The sequence below is a fragment of the Rhineura floridana genome, chromosome 13, assembly GCF_030035675.1.
Source record: "Rhineura floridana isolate rRhiFlo1 chromosome 13, rRhiFlo1.hap2, whole genome shotgun sequence".
NCBI lineage: Eukaryota > Metazoa > Chordata > Lepidosauria > Squamata > Rhineuridae > Rhineura > Rhineura floridana.
Genome location: NC_084492.1, coordinates 37,968,476 through 37,991,060, shown reverse-complemented (window position 1 = coordinate 37,991,060; position 22,585 = coordinate 37,968,476). Strand labels below are relative to the sequence as shown.

The 22,585-nt window shown below is 46.1% G+C and overlaps 1 protein-coding gene across 4 annotated transcripts in view; it reads right to left on the bottom strand.

Annotated features, from left to right (window-relative positions):
• GALNS (galactosamine (N-acetyl)-6-sulfatase) overlaps positions 1–22,585 on the bottom strand; it is a 58,187-nt gene that overhangs the window by 11,755 nt on the left and 23,847 nt on the right. For 3 of the 4 annotated variants that reach the window (XM_061594084.1, XM_061594085.1, XM_061594086.1), the window contains exons 10-12: positions 18,297–18,433; positions 16,923–17,025; positions 6,920–7,041 (exon numbers count right to left, since the gene is read on the bottom strand). In XM_061594084.1, the coding sequence (XP_061450068.1) occupies positions 6,920–7,041; positions 16,923–17,025; positions 18,297–18,433 (362 nt within the window). Of the gene's footprint in view, positions 1–6,919; positions 7,042–9,094; positions 9,127–16,922; positions 17,026–18,296; positions 18,434–22,585 lie in introns of all 4 variants that reach the window. The other variant, XM_061594087.1, reaches the window with a different exon arrangement.

The following is a 22,585-nucleotide window of genomic DNA, read 5'->3' as shown; positions in this document are numbered from 1 at the left end:
AATCCAAGGGCAAAAACAAACCCCACAACCATGAGGGAATGAATGGCCAGAGTCTACAGCAATTTTCATGCTGGTGGTGGTGCTGTGCCCATACAGGTGTTTTGAACGCCTATTGTCTAAGCAAACTGACAGGCTGCTCTGCCCCCGGGCTGCCCTAAATTTGTATTCCATCTCTTGAAGGCTGCCGAAGGGAGGATGGGAATTGCAGTGGAAGAATGAGAGGGAAGAGCGCGCCAGGGTGAGCAGGTGTTGTTGTGAGGAGTTTGCTCGGAGAGATTCCCCCTGTGTACACAGAATTATTCCACGCTCAGGATGAAGGAGCAGAGTGGACAGAGTCCAGGGTCATTACACTAATTGACACTTTACCTCCAGGAAGTCCCTGGAGAGCCAATCAGGGATGGATTGGAGGCGCGAGGTCCCAGGCACAGGTGTGGTGTGTGTTTAGTTCATTTAGCGTAATTGTGCTTCTGCAATCTGCTCTCATCGCCCTCCCACTCCCAGCAAATCCGTATGCAACTCGCTCCATTGTTAACCCCGCCGTGGCCTGCAGAGAAAACTCAGTTTGGGGCTGGAAGGAAGGAGTTGGCGTTAATATATTGCCTCTATCCCTGGGCTATTATGATCTTAATCTTTGAGCCCTTAACACTCCCTTTCCAGCTTCACAGAATTGTCTGAGGTTGCCGAATCTGAATGATGAGAAGCCAAGCTGTAAAATAGCTTCTTTGTATTTCTCTCTCTGTGCGCGTGTGTGTACATATACACAACACACACTGCATCCACATGTCTGCAAAGCCAGGTGGTGCAGCTCTTTCCATCTGCAATGGCTTGTGTGCCTGGAGGCTGCCTGGCCCCCTGACTCAAAAAGGAAAAAAGCCGGAAAGGCAGAATCTGGAAAAAGGGTCTTTGCTGGGAAAAAAACTTTTTTAAGATGTCAGCCATACAATCTGGCATAATAAAGACATCACCTTATCTACTTTGGCTCCATTTTATATTCCCTTCCAATCTAGACACTCATTTGAAAAACAACACATCTTCCCAGTGCCAGAGCATGAAGCCTTTCTGGGTCAGCTCAGGAGATGCTGTTAAAAGTAAAACAGCCCTGCACGCTTTGGAACCTGGCCCCCGCAAGGACTGCCTACGCCAAGATGAGCCTATCTATGTTTACAGGCCTTCCTCCAGAAGCCCCCATGATCTCAGGTGAGGCAGGTGACGACTAGCGAAAGGGCTTGCTTTCTTTTTTAAAAATTATTTTTTTAAGTTGCAAATTTAACAAAGATGGGAAAGAAAAAATAGAAAAAACAATATAAAAATATTAGATATGGAAAATAAAAGAAAATAATAATGTGAATGATGCTAACAGGAATAATAAACCACCAACAGTTTACATTATGGATACAGTAACCATCTGTTCATGCACCTTATTAATATAAGTCCTGCAGACATCCAAACAGGTATCTAGTAAAACTTGACATCTATACGAAATACATACAACCAGAGCTGTGAAGGGTTCAGACCATTGCGTAATAGACGGTGGGAGTTTATCCTTCCAGGCTCCAAGTATAAGCCTCTTAGCCCCATAAGGGCTCGCAAAATCCACTTTTGTTGTCCTGCCGTTAACCCCATACTACAGCAATATAATTTTAAAGTAGATGAACATCTGAAAGAGCTTTCACCCTTTCTTAAGGAATGCTCTGCCCAGAAAGGCTCACCTGACACCCATTCTGATGGCTTTTCAGTGCCAGGCCAAACCCCTTTAATTTACCAGGCCTTTTAACCTTTGAGGATATGGATTTCAAATGACAAGGATTTGCTGCGGGTGGGAAAGGGCAAAAGCATGCTGCCACTTGCTTTGTTCTCATGCCCTGTTGGCAGAGGCATCTGACTGGCCAGATGAGTAACAGGATGCTGGAGTAGGTGGACCTTTGGCCTGATCCAGCATGGCTCTTCCTGTGAGAGCACAGAGGGCTAAGGCTATCAATGGCTACTAGCCAAGGTGTCTATGTGCCACTTCCATTGTTGTAGGCAGTATGCCTCCGAATGCCAGCTGCTGGGAATCACAAGTGGGAAGAACACTACTGTTACACTCAGATTCTGCTTGCAGGCTTCCCATTGGGACATCTGGTTGGTCACTTTGAGACCAGGATGCTGAACTGCAAGGGGCTTTTGTCCCGATGAGGACTCTTACAATATTATGCATTGCTTCAGTGGCATGGGATGACTGTTTCAGTGGGGATGATTTTGTGGTTAAAGTGTCAAACTAGGACCTGGGAGACGGGGGTTCAAATCCCAGCTTGGCCATGAAGCTTGCTGGGTGACCTTGGGCCAGTCACAGTCTCTCAGCTTAACCTACCTTACAGGGTTGTTATGAGGATAAAAACAGGGGAGGGGAAAACCATGCTTATATGCCAACCTGAGCTCCTTGTTAGAAAGGTGGAATATAACTGTAAAATTAAAATAAAATATATAAATAAATGTATAATGGCGATGGAATGCAGGGAGCTCAAATTATGGGATCCTCACAGGCAGCTGTGTCCTCCCCATATTCTGTGGGCACAATCTCCAACAAGCTGATTTTGGGGGTCTTTTGCTTGCAGGAGACCAGGGCACTCACCAATACCCGCCCCTTGGAATGAAATGATGTCTGGGCAAGAAAACACGTGCGCTGCCTCTCGGAAGCACTAATGTGGGGACTCCCAACAGGCAGGCTGCCAAGGGGGATAATTAAGGCAAATCAAAAATACACACCCGCACACTAGTAACATCCCCGCAAATGAGGATAATTTAATTACCCACAAAGAAGAGGAGACCTCTTTTCCAGGAGGCTTCCAATATGACTGGGGATGGGAGGGGACATAAATATCAGCAAGCTTCACAAATGAACTTTCATTTGGTTTATTTTAAACAGAAAGGAAAGTATTTCTATTACGGCCTGCATATTAAAACATTGCTGTTTTCCATAATTGTGTCATAATCTTCCCATAAAATTCAATCAAGTTAATAGCTTGTGTGTGTTTGGAAAGCAAGGCAGCCAGATGAGAAATGGCTGCAGATGAAGCCACTGGAATGTAGCTCTGCGCAGAAAGGGTGGTTTTCCAAAGAGACAATTAAAGAAGAAGGCAGAGGATGCCCTGGGGGGGGGGGACGGTGAGAACTCCCAGATCTGTATCCAAATAGCGTGAGTTTTTAAAGGGAAACTCCTCAGACTAAAACACAAAACAAAACAGACGTGCACACGTTGCACTTATACAACTTCATTGTCAATGCACAGGATTTGCTACTGAGCATAGAATTCAACATGCTCACAATCTCAGCTTTTTATTTTGGAAAGTGAGCTTCTAGCTCTTATGGCTGATAAAATAAACTTGATAACCTTTGGGCCATGCTTAGGGCCCAACAGGACACAGAAGAGCAAGTAGGGTGGGATTTCTGTGCTTAGCAGAGCAAGATGTTCCTTTCGCAGGGAGAGGGGAATGATGGAAAGAATTCTATTAATGCAAGTATGTTGGAGCTGGTACGATGTATTCAGAGAGCCAACATGTGGCGTGGTGGCCAGCGTGTCCAGGAAGATCCAATACTATTCAGACCAGCCTTTGGAATTTGAATTTTTTTTACCAAACAGTTTTTATTGACAGGTTGCTGATGTTGTTATAGCATCAAGTTTTTAGGTTTTATGACACTTTGCCACATTTCCTATGAAAGTGTGGATTACAACTGTTTAAATGAATAAATAATCCCCTCCTCCACCTCAAGGGGGAAGAAAGAATGAACAGAGGCAGAGACAGGGCAGTGGAGAGTCCAGGCCTGCGACCATACAACTGCAGGGAAGTTGTTACTTGTGGGGTTCTTGCCTATGCCATTCCATAAGGTTGCAGGGCAGAGGAGGGAAGGGCGTCAGGGCTGTTCCGCTGCCTCTGCTGAGAGACCAGCTGCCTTTGAGCATCCTTGAACCTAGGAGCAGCCATACCATCAGGCTTCCCTAACTGCTTCCATCCCATTGGTCATTATAAGAACTGAAACTTCAGGAATGATGACCGAACTTGTTTTTTCCCCTCCTCCCTCCCCATCACTTTTTCCTTGTGCGTAATGCGTTTTAGATTGTATGCCTGAGGGCAGGGATTGTCTTACTACTAATCTTTGTGAGCTGCTCTGGGAGCCTTTTTTGGCTAACAAGCGGGGTCAGAAATGCTACAAATAGTTTCATGTCTGTGCCACCAAGCACTCCAGTAAGAACCACAGCTAGCTCAAAGACTCTGCTCCCAAGATGGGATTGGCTCGACCACGATGACAGCATCTGTTTATGTACTTTGTGTAAATTATGTGCACATGAAATCCCACAAGTCAGCTGTAGCTCTCCAGCCCATGATTCAGTCCCACATTGCCTGCTTCTGCAGTTACTGCAATGTGAACCAGCAACGCTCAAGTTATAGAATCAACTGCACAAAGAATTCATTAGTGCTGAAAAGCAGGAAGAACTGAAAAGTGTATCTCTGGGGTGCTTATTCAGTACAAGGATAGGAACGGCGTCTTCTTTTTCTTCCCTCCCCAGCACAGAACACTTAGTGGGCAGCGCAGACGCATGGTTCTGCCGGGAGAGTAATGGAGTGAGTGCGAGTGCTCCGTTATTTAAAAGGGATGTGTTATTGCAGTCCTGTCAGTTTCAAAAGCACCTTGCTCTAAGAGGCACTTTGGTGCAAGTGGAGCCAACAACACCCATTTCCTCTCTCCTTAATGCTCCATTTTGTAAACAGGATTTGTTTCAGAGAAAGCAGATGGTACGATCCGGCTCTTCATGAGAAAGCCCATTCTACCACTCCAAGTGATCCGCCACTGCTCTTTTGCGCCATTGCCAATGCATCCTCACCTGCCAACTCACACCCTATTGCTGTAGCAAGGTGGAGAACGCTGAGAAGACAAGCATGGAACTATACTTGCAGAGCAGTTGCTGTGGGACTCTCAGTTCACACCCAGGGCACACCATCCTTCTTTAAGTGGCCTGAGATGAGGGCCTGGGGGAGGCAGCACGATCCCTTAAGCCCTCTCAAGAACAAGGGCTTAATCTTAGGGATAAATGAAAGGCCCAACTTTAGTAGCAGCTGGTTATGGAACATGCCAAGATCCTTAGGAACATGGAAAGCTGCCTTTTCCTGGGTCAGACCATTTGTCCACCTAACCCAGAATCATCTGTTCTGGCTGGCAGCAACTCTTCAGGGCCTCAGGCAGAGTCCTTCCCATCACTTGCATCCTGGCCTGGTAGACGCTAGAACTGAACCTGGGAGCTGGTGGGTGCACATGATGCACCCTGCTGCTGAGGTGTGAGCCCTCTCTGTCCCCACCAAGAGGGCTCCCAGCTCTGACATTAAGACTACTGCTGCCAAGGAGACAGTCCTCATGATTAGACTCTTCAGCAAAAACACCCTCACGGGCTCAAGGGGTCGGGAGGGAGAAGCATTCAGTGCATCACCAAAGCTCCAAGTAGACTGTCAGGGACTGGGGGCTGGTTAATCAAGCAGGCTGTTGCTCTCGGGGGGCTTCTCTGGCATTGCCCACTTGGCCAGAAGGGGGTCAAGACCATGACTGCTCTTGCCCAACTCCAAATAAGGTTGAGTCGAGGGGTCTTGCAAAGAGACGATTTGGGGGAGGGGGCGCATTGTCCCACAGGTCAGACGTGGCCACCGCCTACGTTGTACTCAATGTCATCCAGAGCCCAGCACTCAAGACAGCAGCCTCACTTTTCATCTCGCAGGAGCGCTGTCTGCAGCCATTAACAATCCGGTGCAGATGGTTTTAGTTCATTTTACCTGCTTCTCAGCAAGCTGTACAGCTGCAATGCTGTCGGGATAATGCACTTTGATCCAGCTTGCTTCTTTCACACTTTTATTCTGAGCTTCCCAGAAGCCTTATTAAAAGCATCTACACTGTCAGTCAACGTCAGGGCCAGGCCAAGACGTTTTGCTGCCGGAGGTGAAGGACAAGATACCTCTGCTTTCCAAGTGCAGGAGTTGACCTGACTGGCAGCTGGATTTTAGTTCAATGCTGGCAATGAAAACAGCAAGTTCTATCACACCTGAGGGCAGCAGGCTAGCTTAGGGGGCGCAGGACAGGCTGTGTGTGGCACACAAAGCTCCAGCACCTCCCTGCTGCTCCCCACATCTGCTGCCTGAGGTGGCCCACCTCACTCTGGCCAATGGTACCGCTGGCCCTGGTCAACTCTGCTCTGTATGTTGCTGAAGAATAGTTCTGTGGTGCTCAAAAGCTGGAATTCTTTCCCATTGAGAACAGACAAACTGGTTAAGAACATCAGAAGAGTCTGGCTGCTGGATCAGGCCAGTGGCCCATCTAGTCCAGCTTCCTGTTCTCACAGCGGCCAACCAGGTGCCCCAAGGGGAAGTCCGCAAGCAGGACCTGAGCGCAACAGCACTCTCCCCTCCTGCGGTTTCTAGCAACTGGTATTCGGAAGCAGGCTGTCTCCAACATTAGGGCCAGTAGCCAGTGATAGCTTTGTCCTGCATGCATTTGTCTAATCCTCTTCTAAAGCCATCCATGCTGGTGGCCATCGCTGCCTGTTGTGGGAGCGAATCCCATAGTTTTAACCATGCACTGTATGAAGAAGCGCTTCCTTTTGTCTACTCTGAATCGTCCAACATTCAACGTCATTGAATGTCCCCAAGTTCTAGTGTTATAAGAGAACTCGGGGACATTTAGTGACGCTGAACATTGGAAGAAGTATTGGTCTCACTGGATTGAATTCGACTAAGTCCTACTCAGAGTAGGCCCACTGATGTTAATGAACCAAAGTTAGCCATGTCTATTAACTTCAGTGGGCCTACTCTGAGTAAGACGAGCACTGAATACCACCCACTGGCAAGACTGGCGCTCACCTAAAATGCCGTTCACGTTTCCAATCCCGTGCCTGCCTCACCTTATTGGATACTTTTCCCCGGGGTCTCTTCCCAAGTGAAACAGCAGTGGAAGTTTGGAGTGCTCCTCTTGGTCATGGGTTGTGACTCCGGAAACATTTTGTCCGGGGCAGAAATCGATACCCTGCATCAAAAAGAGGAAAGTCATCCACAAAGATTATCAACAAAAAGCAGAGAGAAGGAGACTACATAGGCTGCCTGAGGCCAGAGATCTTGAATACTCATCAATTCCAGTTTACATCAAGACAGGAAAGTCCAAGTGATTTACGTGAACAACCTGGAAGCCAACAAACGCAGGCCCCGACGTTCACAGGGTTGTCAAATGTCGCTATGCAAATAACGACGACTTTAAAAGGGCTCAGTGAACTCATTTTGCTCCATTGCTGATTCACTACCAGAATCCCCCCACTCCACACCCACACAGTATTCCCACTGGCTCTACAGAGGACAGGAAATGCTTCCTAATGTTCATTACATTTAGGTCCCCCCTCCTCTCCACCTGGAATACTTGAGAAAGCCGACAGAGGCTTCGCAGGTGGCCTCCCATCCAGGCTTGGACCATACCCAGACCTTCAGCAAAGTTGCTGCCTGGGGAACCTTCAGAGCAAAATGTCAATCGCTTCCTGGAAGCAAGTGTTTCTGAGTTCGGGACTATAATTTTTATAAGGTTTTGTTTTGATATGAGCTTATGGGAAGCAGCAGAATGGCATGGGGGGCATTTTCAATTTAACATGGCAGAATGTAAAAAATCCATGCTGGCTATAGTATACAGCCACTCTCATAGCTGTATAATATAGCACAGGATCAAGAAACGAGATGCCAGCTCAAAAAACGTAGGCCCTACAAGTGCCTCCTTTGTGTACCCATCACCAAATATGTTCCTCCTCCTCCTGTTAGAAACAGACCACAGAACTGTAGATGCAACCCCCCCACCTTACCCTTCCATCTTCTGGAGAGCCTAGAAGCAGAAGACATGGTCACCTAGCAACAGCCTCTCATGCATCTACACCTCCCCACCGCTAGTTGCCTAACACTGGTGGAGGAAGGAGAGAGTTGGAAGGAGAAGTGGGGGAGAGAGACAAGATGAAGAGGCTGCCCTGGAATGGCCTTGCTTCCCTCTTTTCCATCACTTGCTTTAGCACGCACCATGCGTGGCAAAAGATTAAAAAGAACTTAAGTGGCCAACGGGCCGGAAAAGAGTCCAAGGCCGAGTCTACACATGCAGCAAAAAAAGGGATGGAGGTGGCAGAATGAACTGGAGCCATTGAGACTGTAGGGGAAGAATTGCAGTTTTGAATGCTCCCCTACGCACAAAACAAATCAAAACCCAAACTCCCTGTAAATAGAAAACTAGCAGAGCAGGAAGAGAGGCAAGGCAAGGACCTTTTCCCAGTGTGTAAGTTTTCTCCTGCAGGGAGGTGTTGTTGTTGCTTTCTAATGGAAGAGTACTGACAGGAACACGGGAAGTTGCCTTATACTGAATCAGTCCATTGTTGAGTCTAGCTCAGCAGCGCCTACACACTGACTGGCAGAAGCTCTCCAGGATTTCAGACAATGTACATTCCCAGCCCTACTTGGAGATGCTGCTGGGGATTGAAGCTGGGATCTTCTGCTTACAAAGCAGATGTTCTACAACAGCTACAGACCTTCCCCTTTGCAAATGGGAGCTCCCACCCACAGCCTGATACGGCACTCTCTGTTCTACCACCTCCTCTGCTGTGTGCCTGGACCAAGTCTTGATCCTCTTGGCTGGGGACTGCAAGACAACAGCATGTCCTCCAAGAACTCCCCCATTCTATGCCTCTTATAAGGTCATAGCATCTCAGCTGCCTCAGGTCAATTCAGGGCTTTCCTCTGCCCCCTCCTACAAAGTTTCTAGCCAGCCCAGGTTCCCTGACTTGAAGTCACCCTCCTCTTTAACAGGCCTCACAGAATGCCAAGGCCAGCACGGCAAAAGCCATTTAAAAGAGGGGGTAGCGGCACAGCTGTACTGTTTGCACATAGAGCGAGCACTAAGCTGAAAGGCTTTCCACAGACGTTGGGAGGGGATTTGATTGGCAAACAATTTTCTAAAAATATCCTGTGTGTCTTTAATGGACAGGCTGGTCAGTGGAGCAGTTAATATTCTGCTTTTCAATAAAGTAAGAAAGGTTAGAAGCCCATGAAATCCCATTTACCTGCACAGAGCTATAGATTCCTGAATCAGTGGCTGGAAAAATAAAAAGAGAGAGTTGCTTGATAAGCTGCAGCAGGCAAGCCATAATGGATTTTAAATGGATACAGAGGTGATTGGCCTTTTCACCTTCTGGTGCTGGAGACCGAGAGAGGTTTGCATTTGCACAAAGTGGAATATTTCAAAACTATTAAAAAAGGAGATGGTGACAACAGCTAATCAAAGCCAAGACATAACATACAAGTTGTAATTTGGATGCAAATCAAAAAGGCTATTTAATTAAGAACCCGCTAATTAGTACAGCGCTCCTCTAGTGCAAATGTTTTCTTGGAGGCAAGCATTTATTCTCTGGGTATTGGCGTCCATGCTGCTCTGTTTACTTGGCATCTCATCTTAATACAGCCTTATAATTAATGCACTCAGGTGATCGTCTAGGGTGGCTTCAAAACTACCTCCAAGCGACCAGGCACAGGCCCGCTACCTCCAGCTGTGAGCACAGCCGCTGCAGGAAAAGAAGGGTGCACTGTAACTGTTGCACCTGCACTCTCCTTGTGCTTGGCTTCTGTCCTCAACAGCAAGACCGCTTGGGTGAGTCGGCAGGCAGTTATCCTGGGCTGACTGTGTTTCCCGTGGCCACTGCTGTTGCTTTCTGTCAAAGGCAGCAATCACAGAGGAGCAGTGGGTTCCCCAGCTTGCTTCCTCTGCTCCAACCCCTTTGGCCGCTATGGAGCATTTGAAATTTATGTGGCCCAAGGGTGGATGTTCCCCACTTTTTCACAGCAGGTAGTCTCAGTGCTAGAAGTGCCTTTTATCAGCTGCCCTTAGTGAGACAACTATGACTATTCCTGGATCAGGACAGCTTGGCCACAGTAGTTCTGGCAATTGTGACTTTAAGATTTGATTACTGCAATGCACTCTCTATGTGGGGCCTTCCTTGTATTTGACCTGGAAACTGCAATTAGTGCAGAATGCTGCAGCCAGATTGCTGATGGAAGTGAGAACCTGTCAGCGTATAACACCTCTGCTCAAAGATCTGCACTCGCTGCTGATTTGTTACCAGGAAAAGTTTGACGTGTCACTACTGGTATATAAAGCCCTTAACAGCTGGGGACCAGTTTACTTATGAGACAGCCTTACCCCATATGTACTCACTCGACCACTTGGATCTGCAGAACAGGCACTGTTACAGGTGCCACATACTATTTGCTTCCCAAGAATTTAACTTTGTCTCTGTCAAGCACACACAGACACGACCTTGGCCACAGCGGCTTTATGGCTGCCCTGCTAGGGCATCCATTTCCCAAGCAAACGGGCCACAGATGCTCAGCCGATATAAACATGAGGCAAGACAGCAGGCGGTTGCCAGTTGGCTCTCTGCCAAGGAGTGGAACCACCACGTGTGTACAAACGGCCTTTGGCAATCTATCACCTGGGCACGATGCTTCTGGCCTGATGAGCAACTGTGGTATTTGCCTGGCTGACGCAGGGAGCACCTCTGTCCTCTTGCTGAGACTTCCTCATTCCAATGGACATGACACAGGACAACAAGGGGAAAGAGTTATTAGGAAATGAAATTATAAAGAGGAGGAAGACGAAGGTTGACTGAGTCAGGAATCCTCAGCACAGCAGCACTCTTTGGCTTTTCAAGCTCCAGCTATCCCATGGGATGAGAGGCTATTTTCACCGACTCAAAGGATTCCCAGCAAAAATCTCTATAATTAGGATGCAGAGTGAATCACCACCTGCACCTCTCCCCTGAAAATGCTGCTGCTATTACGATGGCTTTTTCTCGGCAGCTGTTGCTTCAGCCCTGCTGAACAAAAATCGCTTTTCACATGTTAACCATCTGGAAGGGACTGGAGGAGAGAAATAGAGAACGGGGCCAGCCAGAGAAGTCTCCATCGGCTCTCAAGCAGAAGCGATCAATGGCTAACCCACATGCTCAGAGGACCACAATCAAATGTCATTATTTGTGGGGTTCTACTTGACTTCACACTACACCCCCTGCCCCCCCTTGCTGAAAAGGTGCTATCGATTGTTTCACGTCAAATGAGAAGGGCAATCAGAGAAGACTGCAGCATGAAAAGCCCCTTTGGCATTTTATAGTAACACAATAGGGGTCTTTGTATAAACACGGACACAAAACCTTTTAAAAATACACATTGGCCTTTACGGTAAAAAAAAAAAAATCATTGAAAGCTAACAAGATATGAAGCTGACAGCATCAGGGAGAGGCTGAAGTTATCAGCTAATATGCAATCCACCCAGGGGCTTTGAAAACTATCTTCTTTCAGAGACTGCAACCAGGGCTGTCACGAGGACAGAAGCAATGCTTTGTGGCAGGCAGGCAGAGAAGGGCCTTTTGCCTGCATGTCTTGCTTTGAGGAAAGAACAATGGGCAGGTGAATGAGAGCAGAGAGCCAGCACAATTGAGTGTCAGATTAGGATCAGGGAGACCTGCTTTCAGATCCTCATTCAGCCATGAAGCTTGTTGTGTGACCTACCTCACAGGGTTGTTGGGAAGGTAAGATACAGTAGAACCATGTACACCACCATGGGCTCCTTGAAGGAAAGGTCCAGTGATGGCTGGTGGCAAAAGATAAGAAGGCCAACAACAGGTGCAGCCAGAGCCTGCAACAGGCAGAGCCTACTCATTCACGTTTTGCCCCCATCCTCCTTCCTGCAGAGTTTTACAAGAGGCAACACTGAGACTAAAAAAGGAAGAAGCTGACAGGCAATGCCACCCCCTGACTGGTTGTAAGTAAGAGGACAGGTGGGTGGGGGCTGGCCAATGGCAGGCTGAAGTTGGTGGGGCAGCGCTCCATTTGCCCTAACAGAACAGCCTCCATTGGGAAGGTGGGACAAAAACGTAACAAACAAACGAGCTTTGAGACCCCAAACACACAGAATGAATAGAGACGGTGTGCATTTTAACAGCCCGAGCGTCTGCCCTGCTATATGTGGCTCAGCACATGGTAGAATCAGATGCTGGTGGAGTGGAGGAGACTTTGTCCTCCTCCTGCTGAGAACCACCTGCTGGGCACAGGAGGCAAAACGATGGAGAGGGTGGCGGGGGAGAGGAGGTGGGCCACTGGCACTGCCTACTGCTGCATCCCAAGGGATGTGGGAGCTCCCCTCCAGCCCACGGCATCTGTGCAAGCCTGCCTCGGACTCAACCAATTTCTGCACAGACAGCTTGTCAATGCATGGTAACGATGCATGCATCCATGCCACTGCACATATTGGTGACAGGAAAGTGCCACCAACAGAACCCAGCTGTGTCTGTTTCCAGGTGCAACAGGTGAGGGCAGAGAGGGAGTCTCAACACTTTTAGAGCAAAATGGTATGTGCAGTCACGGGCCCTCCGTCCTTCCAAACACTTGTGAGGAGCCTCCCATTTCTGCGGGATCTCTAATGGATTCACCAATGTAGCCCAAGATTTTTGGTTTGTCTGATAGACTTATAAGAGTTGTGTACTGTTCTGGCCCAGGCAATAAAGATATCTCCAAAAATACCATAAATTTCTCTGTTATTTACAAGCATCTCCCTACCCTAAACTTCCCTTTTATGCAACACAAACCCATTCATCGGTTCCTGAGTGTTATGACAATTTGAAACTGCATAGACCAGAACTACTTGTAAATCACAACGGCTCTTTTACAGCCTCAGGTTGGCAGCTAAGTAAATATTCCTAATGCAATCCTCCTGCACAAAGCTGCAAAGCAACTTTGCCAGGTTTGCTGTAGACATGTGGCTTTCCTGTTGAGTGGATTTATATTTCTTCTTTTGGCACTTTGAGGAAAACAGGTGCTCACTGAAGAACATTTATATTCATAATCAAGCCAGAGAAAGATATCAAGGTGTTGTAGCTAAAAAAACATAATCTGACAAGGAAGAACTCAAATTAGAGAAGACCAGCTAAAGTGTGTGTGTGTGTGTGTGTGTGTGTGTGTGTGGGAGAGAGAGAGAGAGAGAGAGAGAGAGAGAGAGAGAGAGAGAGAGAGAGAGAGAGAGAGAGAGAGAGAGAGAGAGAGAGAGAGAGAGAGAGAGAGAGAGAGAGAGAGAGAGAGAGAGAGAGATTTCCCCTCTACTACTGGGGATACAAGTCTTCATCCGAGGCAATAATGCAGATGAGAGAGACCAGCTAGGGTGAGCTAAACACAAGAGTGTAAGGAGGCAAAGACAGCCAGTATTTTGGCACACTGCTGCCATCAGATCTCAGAAACACAAAGAGAAGGAATTCTGAGAAACCGTGGTCTCCCTTCATTAACCTGGTTAACAAGGAAGAAGGGATCATTCATCCTCTGCGTACACATGGATCTATACGGAGAGGTTATGTACATGTACTACAATGAGAATGTGGATGTCAGTAAGATATTATCACCTTGATAACGTTACCTTCTAACCAAGCTACTTTGTAACTTTACACTTTCAACGAGCCACACTACATGAGTTTGTATTTTGTGATTGGTTGTTTATTTGGAAAATGGATGTACTGGATAGTATAATCTATAGCATAAACTATCCAGTACAATCTGCTGTACATTTTTTGAAAATCAATAAAAATATATATTCTTAGTAAGAATAGATCTCAGGAGCAGAGTAGTTGGAATGGTTGCAAAGAAGGGAGTACCTTGGCTGATGAGCCAAGGCGAGCAAAGAGAGGGGAACCATGGAGCAGGATCCATATCCAGAGTGAAAGCCCCTGTTGGATGGGACTCCTACGAAGCTGTAATGTAGAGCAGAACACTTATATGCACAGGAAGGTAACTGGGCCCTGTGAACGTGGCCCACCATTGTAATCACCACTACACCATTTGGAACCTTCATGAAACTAATTCACTCTTCGCTGGCTGGAAGAAGGAGAGAGGAGAACAGGCAGCCACTGTCCCTGACCTCAAAAGACTTAAAAACAAACAATCAACCAAGCGGACCTCAGCCTAACCTACCTCACAGGGTTGTTGTGAGGATAAAATGGAGAGGGAGGAGAACCATACACGCCACCTTGAGCTCCTTGGAGGAAAGGTGGGATATAAATGTAATACATACATACATACATACATATATACACCTGACCAACCTGAGTCCCATGTAGATAAGTTGAACTCCACTGAAGACCCAAGAGGTGCACTCCTTTCAATCCTTTTAAAAGGCATTCCCTTGGCCCTAGTACACTCAGACATCCAAATCAAGCAGCTGATTATGGGCCACTGGGGAGACCCAACAATTACCCGTGACAAAAGCTGCCTTCTCATTAGTTGAAACACCAGCGGGTCCAATACCATGTGGGATCTGCTGACGGTTACAATTTCTTGTGTCACTTAAAATTTATTTTAAGCATTAAAACTCACATTTTGCAATGTAACCAATGCACTAAAGTTAGTCAGGCTTCTGAAACTCCCAACACCCAATATCAATTATTGTTAAGAAAACTAGAGCCAGTGAAAAAAGATATTGTGTAGCATTTAAATTCTGGAAGCGTTTCAAGTACCTGCAATCGAAAGCATAACAATATTTAGCATCCTTTAAGAACAACAACAACAATTATAACTATTGTTGTTGTTGTTGTTTTTATTATTATTATTAAGCTGGCTAGGGTTATAATGAATGTCTGAGCACCAGAAGAAGAATTGGAACAAATTTCAACCCCAGCACCCTCTGTGTGTTGTTAATGGCTGTTCTGTCCACTAATTCTGTGATCCAATTTTACCCACATCAACCACAGACGACACAAGCGGCAGGAAAGCAAATGAATTTTTAATTATCTCTCTGATGTACAGTATAATTGCTGACTTTTATGAACTAGCAGTTAAACAAAGACTTAGAAAGGAATAAACATTCCTTAATTGCATGTCTGCCACTGCTCACAGGAGGATAACCTTGGGAATGAGTAACCGGCCCCCATTATCTCAGCCACACACACACACACAGTGAGAGGTTCAGGTCAAAAGTAGATGCTTCTGTTTTGCTTCCCAACATCAGTATGTGTGCTATATGCTTAAATGGCAGCAGAAAAACAATTAAACTTATCTGACTTCTCATCTTTGCTTAAAAAAAATGTGCAAGGGGGCGGGGTGGTGGTGGGATAGCCATCCGTCTCCTGCTTCCAGATGTAAAAGTCCTCCCACCCTCACAAGAAACCATTCTCTGCAGAGAGCTAGGGATGAAGGTCCTGGGAGGACACAACTGGCACATGAAGGAGTAAAGCAGAAACCGATGGGAAGAATTAAAAACACTAGCAGGATTAGCACCAGTGCTAAGCGTCACCAATGCACCATCTCCATTGCCAGATCAGCTGGAAGGCTGTGACCAGGCAGAAGTGGATGAGGGAGTAGACGAGGGGGCCTTTTCTGCAGCTGCCCCCTCTCCCCAGTTGTGGAACTCTCTCCCGTGGGAGGTTCACTTGGCTTCCCCACTTCGGCAGGTGAAGACAGTTTTGTACAGGTGGGCTTTCCATTTGTTACTTTAAGCTAATTAACCGCTGTGCTGCTTCTGGGTTTTTTGGGGGCATTTAATTTGTTTACTTCTTGACTGTTTTATTTAGCTTGAATGTTACTACCCACCCTCAGCACTGTAAATGTAAAGACAGGACAAACAAATAATCAAAGGAAAAAGAAGAAGGAAAGGAAAGGTGCAGCTAAGAAGGAGGAGAGCGGCCAATGGAGAGAGAAAGAGAGAACAAGACTGCTTCATCAGAAGCAAGAGAAGTCAGACTGACCTAGAGTTGGACACATTTCTGAAGGGTGTTCTGTGATTTATGGCGTGCCATTTGTGGCCCATTAAAGCTAGGGCAGGGCTTTCCTTGGTCTCTCCCCACTTCTTTCCAGTGCATTAGATACTAGGATCCCTAGAGATGGGATGCTGGGCGAGGCATATGTAGGTCTCAAAAAAACTTCTTTCTGTAGCGGTTGAAGGGCGGTGTGCTGGAGACCAGAAGGGTATCACGTGGGTCTGGGAAGCCTGGCAACATCCAGCAGCGGAGGAAGGAGAGGACAGTCTCCTCATGTCAGCACAGAAAGCTCAGCACCCTGCTTCGTTTCCTCTGTGCACCAGAGCACAGGATTGAAGGCTAACTACATTTCATTCATCCACAGAAGTGGAAGGATGATCCACTCCCCCACACTGTATGATCAAAGCTGTTTGCAATGTTTCTTCCCTTTTTCAAAATTATTCTCACATTCTTAACTAAAGCTCTAAACTCTGGGAAATTTCACAACTGGGTAATGCCAAAAATCTGGCAGGATGATTATACCCTTCAAGAGTGAGGCAGATTTAGGCCACTGTGGCTATTGGCCTTAACGACAAAGGTGGTTGCAGCAATTCCTGAGATTACTGTTATCATCACTTTACATACTGTTCCTTAACAGCATCCCTGGAGGCTGCATGCAGCCTCTCCAAATGATCCTCTGGGAATCTGGCTCTTCCTTTCCCTTCCCCTTGACGAGGCCCAGCAGCTTTCTCTGGTGCTCAAGGAGGCTGCCTGTGGCCCATTCCCACCTACTGGGCTTCCTAAGGTTGCCGCATTGGCCTACATTTCACCAGAAGGAAACATGGCAGCAGACAGGACTTTGCAGAGACAGTTACAGAGAGCAGTAGGTGCATGCACAGGAAAGGCCTCCAAGAGCACCTGTTCAGAAGGTGGCTTGACCTGACCTGTAGTCTAGTTAACATTGCCCTAATAGCATGGCTCTCGTTAAAGTAATCTGCAGATGGAACAAAATGACACATTTTGATGAACTGAGTTGCACTTCTGGGGGTGGTAGGTGTATTTTCATAGGAGAAAGAACGCAAGCATGCAGAGGGAAGGATGGTAAGGGAAGATTTTCAGTTACCTTGCTGAATTGCTCCCAGGAATTGCTCCAGGTCCAGTAATGAGCCTTGTAAAGCCCAACCCGTATTGCCATCATCTCGTTGCCACGATAATAAAAGATTGGCCTGATTGAGAGAGGGAGGACAACAAGAGAGATGTACAGCTGCATGAGAAATGTAACGTGTCCAAACAAGAGGCTCCCTCCACCACCCTGTGCCTCTTGGCAGCCACACAGATAAGGGAGACAAACACTTTAATGGAGCCTGGCTGGCAACTCAGCTATCACTCAGGCGCAGGCTGCCTTCTAACAGCCTCCGCTGCAAGGTTTTCAATTAGTGTTTTTAAAAGTGTCCATCAAGGCGAGAGCCTGAGTTTGCACAAGCAAGAATGAAATGTTATGCAAGTCGTCTTGCTGGCAATTGTTAATCCTTGAACTAACCAGACTGTGTAATTTCACACAGTCTGATGACTTAAAACACTAAAAAAAAGGGGGGCACCTGTGTGATGGAGATGCAAAGGATACAGGAGACCATGTCTCCAGGGTATGGCCATGGAAAGCCAGGCTGTACCAGTTAGCTGTCAACACCGGGAAGCTGGTTACAGAAAGGGGGATGTTCGGTGGAATGGACAAATAGTTATCTGGTTATCTGCTTCACATCACCCTGAAATCACGTTGGTGAGGGTCACAAAAATGTAGAGGAAAATCATTTTAGAGTTCCAAGCCCAAGAGGTGCAAGAGAAAGAGTTTTCCCATCCATGCCAACATTGACACCCAGATGTTTTCAGTGAACACAATGTGGATCAGCTGTTAAGTGAAAGAAGATTCCTATTGGACTGGTAAGTACTCCATTAGCAGTGTTGACAAGCCTAAGGAGAGGTCTGCATTAATTCACATCTTCAGGAGGGTTCTCAGAAAACGGCAGGAGGATCTGGTATAGTTTGCCCTTCACCTCACATCTTGACAGACTTCTTATTTGCATATGATCTTTTTCTCTAATTAGAAAGGAATGAATATAATCAGCATGGTGTTATGGGTGTACATATGTAGCTGCCTTATACTGGTCGAATCAGACCAATGGCCTGCCTAATGCAATACAGTCTACAACACTGGCTGGCAGCAGCTCTCCGGGGCTTCAGACAGCAGTTTTTCACGCTCCTGGTCTGTAGATGCCAAGGATTGACCCTAGGACCTTCTGCATGCAAAGCGTGTGTTCTGCCACTGAGCTAGAGTCGGTGCAACAGCAAGCATTGCTTTAAAATACCCAACCCAGAAGCTCACCCCCCTGACCCATTCCTAAAACAAGGAGCTCCAAAAATAACCACATCTTTCTGTTCCACAACATTAATTGGAGGAGTCAAGGGATGGAAAGCTGTGGGTGTGGTGTTCATAACTCACCTGTCAATTAACTTGCCTTGCAGGATGACAGGCAAAAGGTCGATTCCGTCAATCTGTCTGTCACTGGGAGGCTGCAGTCCTGCCAGTGCGAGGCTGGTGGTGAAGAGATCCATCACGCTAGCCAGCTGATGACTCACCTGCAATTGGTAAGACAAGAACATCTGCAAGACAAACAAACCTAGCGGAGCCTAAGTGGAGGGAACTTCTGCTTTCAATGATGAGGTCTCAGGGATAATCTCATCAACTTTCAAGATGTGCAATTCAGGGTTTGAGTCTGGATTCTGCTCCCAGCAGTCAGATGAAAAGCTCATATTTAGGAATGTGTGTGCCTCTGTCTCAGTATCATCCACACTAACTGGGAGCAGCTTGTCATGGTTTCTAATTGGGACTATTCACCCTTACTCCACCACTGAGCAATGGTCCTTCTCCCAAAAATAAAATAAGATTCCAGTCCTCATGGTTTTGAAGAAAGGGATGATTAAAACAGGAACATAGGAAGCTGCCTCATATCAGATCAGAGCACTGGTCTATCTAGTCTCACTGTAGGTTCAACACTGACTGACAACAGCTTTCCAGGATTTCAGATGGGGCTCTTTCCCAGTCCTACATGGAGATGCCAGGGGTTGAAGTTACAGCCTTCTGCATGCACAGTATGCGCTCTGACCTACAGCTATTCCCCAAAAGTATTTCCTTTTGTACAACCAGACCAAGCCCCAGGCTTCTTGTCATCTTTGGAGGAGGGAGTCTGTCACCCTGCACTCCTTTTGGGAAGAAGAGCGGGATATAAATTTAATAAATAAATAAACAATCCGACCTCTTGTCCTCTCTACTGCGCTTGGGGCCTTTACAGCCGAAGAAGCCTGCTGCCAGGACCATCCACAGAGCTTTGCTAAGATAGCTAAAGGAAGTCAGGGAAGCAGCAAAGTCACACACAAAAGTCTCAAGAGGCGCATAAATTTCGATGCATTTTCATAGTTGAAATGATAAATAAGCTTTGAAATAATACAGATATGTGATATAGAGCGTTTTTTTCTTAGACTGATGAGAATAGGATATATGCTTTTAAACAGTATGTTAGTGGTTGTAATTGGTGTATTATTTTGTAGTTTTGTGCATGTGTGTGTCTGTGTGTATTTTTAAAAACCTTTCAGAGCAGCAATCAAGGTAGAAGACTTTGGGAAGAAGAAGCTGCTAAACCCAACAGCAGCATTTCTCCAAGCACAACTCTTGTGGACCATGAGATGCTGCAAATCCTCCAAGCCGTGTTGTACTGGGGGGGGGGTTCAGAGAAGATGAATGGTTTAAGGTCACTTTTAACAGAACATATGGGTAAACACAAAGACCCTTTGATTCCTGCCCTGCATAGACATGCTGGTCAGTAGGCAGCCGCCGGCGACTTCCTTATACCTGCCCCTCGTTATTCCACAGAGCCCGGAGTGTAGACTGCTCACTTTAAATGGCTATTTACTTCCCTGGTCTTGCACATTGTTCTCTCTGAGTAAAGGAGAGGAAACTTCTTTAAAGAAATTAAGCATCAACGTTACAACCACTTGCTTTTATCTGCAGCACCACATTGGAGAGAAAAACCAAGGGGCGGTGGGGGGGGGAGAGGGAAGTGGTTACTACTTTTTCATAAACTTTGAAGTATGTTGAGAGAAGAAATGGGAGGGGGGATTTAGCATTTCCTTGTGTTGACAGCATGCTTTCATTCTACTTGCCACTCCTATAATAAATTGGAGGGGGGGTATTCCAGAGAGTTAACAGCCCAGTGAAAAATAAATAATGAAAAACAGAGGAGCAAGATCAGATATTTCCGGTATCAGCAAGGAACAGCCGGTATTCTGCACGTTAAGAAGAGGTTGTGTTTTTGTGTGCGTACACACACACACACGCACACACACTCGGCGTACACAGAATGTCTTTAAGAAAATGAAATCCTTTTTGCTTTGGGCCACATTGCAAGAAGAAATAGCCAGTGCCAGCAGCGTTATCAGTTCTTTCAAGCTCTAACTCTGAATCAAAGGCGACAATTAATAAAGTTGCCCCCACCAGGAATGGAAAGGGGGAAAGCTAAATATTTGAAACTGGGTGAACAAATGTCAGGGTGTTTTTAAATAAAATCCTTTTACATTTATCACAGCGAGCAGACCTGATATCCCTGTCTAATTCAATTTCAATTTGTGCCCTGTGGGAGATAGTGAAGAAAAGGTTGCAGTGCTGTCTTTGGGTTGATATGTTCTTTTCTCCTTCAGGGAGCAGAACCAGGGAGGTGGCAAGAGGGAAGCAGGAAGGGGGGGGGAAGATGAGGATGGAAAAAAGGAGGGGGGATGGAGCAAAAGGAGGATTCAAAGAACAGCAGAATACAAATCCCTGCCAGCTGGATCTTTCTGGAAGGCAGAGGTAGCATGTGAACATGTTTAAAGTTTGATTTTACTGGTTGCAAATTCACCTGGAAAATTCAGTAAAGATTTTTTTTTTTTTTGGAGTATGGAGAGTGAGAGATCCAGGAGGTATGTACTCAACAACCTAGAAGAGAGTGGGCAAGAAATCCTATGACAGCGGACACAGAGAGCAGCAGGAGGATACCTCTGGTTCAGGAAACTCCCCTCCAAGACTACCCGCCCCCCCCCACAAAAAACCCCCCAAGGTCTTCCCCTGTTCTCTCACCCCAATTCTGCTGTATCATTATTTTCTATTCTTATTCTTAAGATACTTGCTGGCTTGCTTATTTATTTATTTAATTTCTTAGTCGCCCATCCGGCTGGCTATCCAGCCACTCTGGGCGACGTACAAAATAGGCACACAAATATAATAGACATTAAAAATCTGAAGACAATAACGATAAAATCTAGCCCAGTGTGACTAAATGGGTATTACTTCTTTGCACATTCCCCAAATCCACTTCAAGGGCACATGCTTGAAAATCTTGCCGTGTATATTGCCCTTTTGAGAAGTCCTGCTTTTTTTAGAAGCAAGTTTGTAGCCCTCATGTTTGAAAGTATGCAAGGCAATGTCTGCAAAAGCTTAACAATGCCATCTTGAGACAACCTGCAATAGTTTCCACAGGACAGGACGGCTAATGCCTTCTCATCACTAAGCTAGCCATCTTCTATCGCTTCTTAATGTGCTGGCATTTGCCAAAATAGTCTAAATCCTGCAAATATATATTTTCAAATTTGCAACCCGAAGGCATGTATCAGCTGAGTTTCCTTTGGTGCAAAGAACACACTGCTCCATCTCTAACAGATAAGTGTGTTGTTGTTGCTGATGATTATGTTTAAAAATGGGATTATTATAAAGCTCCGCAGCTGGAGAGCAGGCAGGCTGGGCTTGTCTGCCAACCTCATTGTTTGCCATATAGCAAGAAGGATCTGCTCATTTGGACAAGAAAGAGTTCAAGTCAAAGGCTGCAATCCGAGAGAGAGAGAGAGGTGAATTTAAACCCACTGATCTCTTGGGACTAAGTGTACCTAAAGGACACTGGAACGTAGCCTTTCCCATGAAGATTCTGACCCAACCCCCTTCCCTTCTTCTATTGCCTCCTCTGTGACAGTTTCAATATTGTAACACAGTCTCTGCCAACCTGGCACCCTCCAGATATTTATTTATTTATTTATTTATTAAATTTATATCCCGCCCTTCCTCCCAGTAGGAGCCCAAGTCAGCAAACAAAAACACTAAAAACACTCTAAAACATCATAAAAACAGACTATAAAATATATTAAAACATTTTTAAAAACACGTTAAAACAAAACATATTTTTTTAAAAAAGCTTTAAAAACATCTTAAAAAGCAATTCCAATATAGGCGCAGGCTGAGATAAGGATAAGCATGGCAGGGGCTGATGGCAGCTGTATGCCAAATCATCTGGATGGCACCACGTTGGCAAAGGCTGTCTTAAATCCTTAGGACTAGTGACCTGCCCTCATTCTTTTAAAAGTGCTGTGTACATTGATGGCTCAATCATAAAATAAGAACAGCCTGCAACACCACCTGCAATGGGGGAGTACAGGTTTAACTCTACTGGGTTGGAGCTTTTGTCTCCTCTTCTGAGAGAGAAAACTCCAACCACTAAACAACTTCCACTCATGTCTGTACTGATTCCAAGATTTCCAGAGCAGCTGCTGTCTTAAACTCCTGTGGCAAAACCACAAAGAGCCTTGTGGCACCTTAAAAGTCTAACAAATTTATGATGCCATAAGCTTTCACAGACTACAGTCCACTTCATCAGATGCATGAGGCATTACCCTAAACCACAGATGTTCTAGATAGAATCATAGAATAGTAGA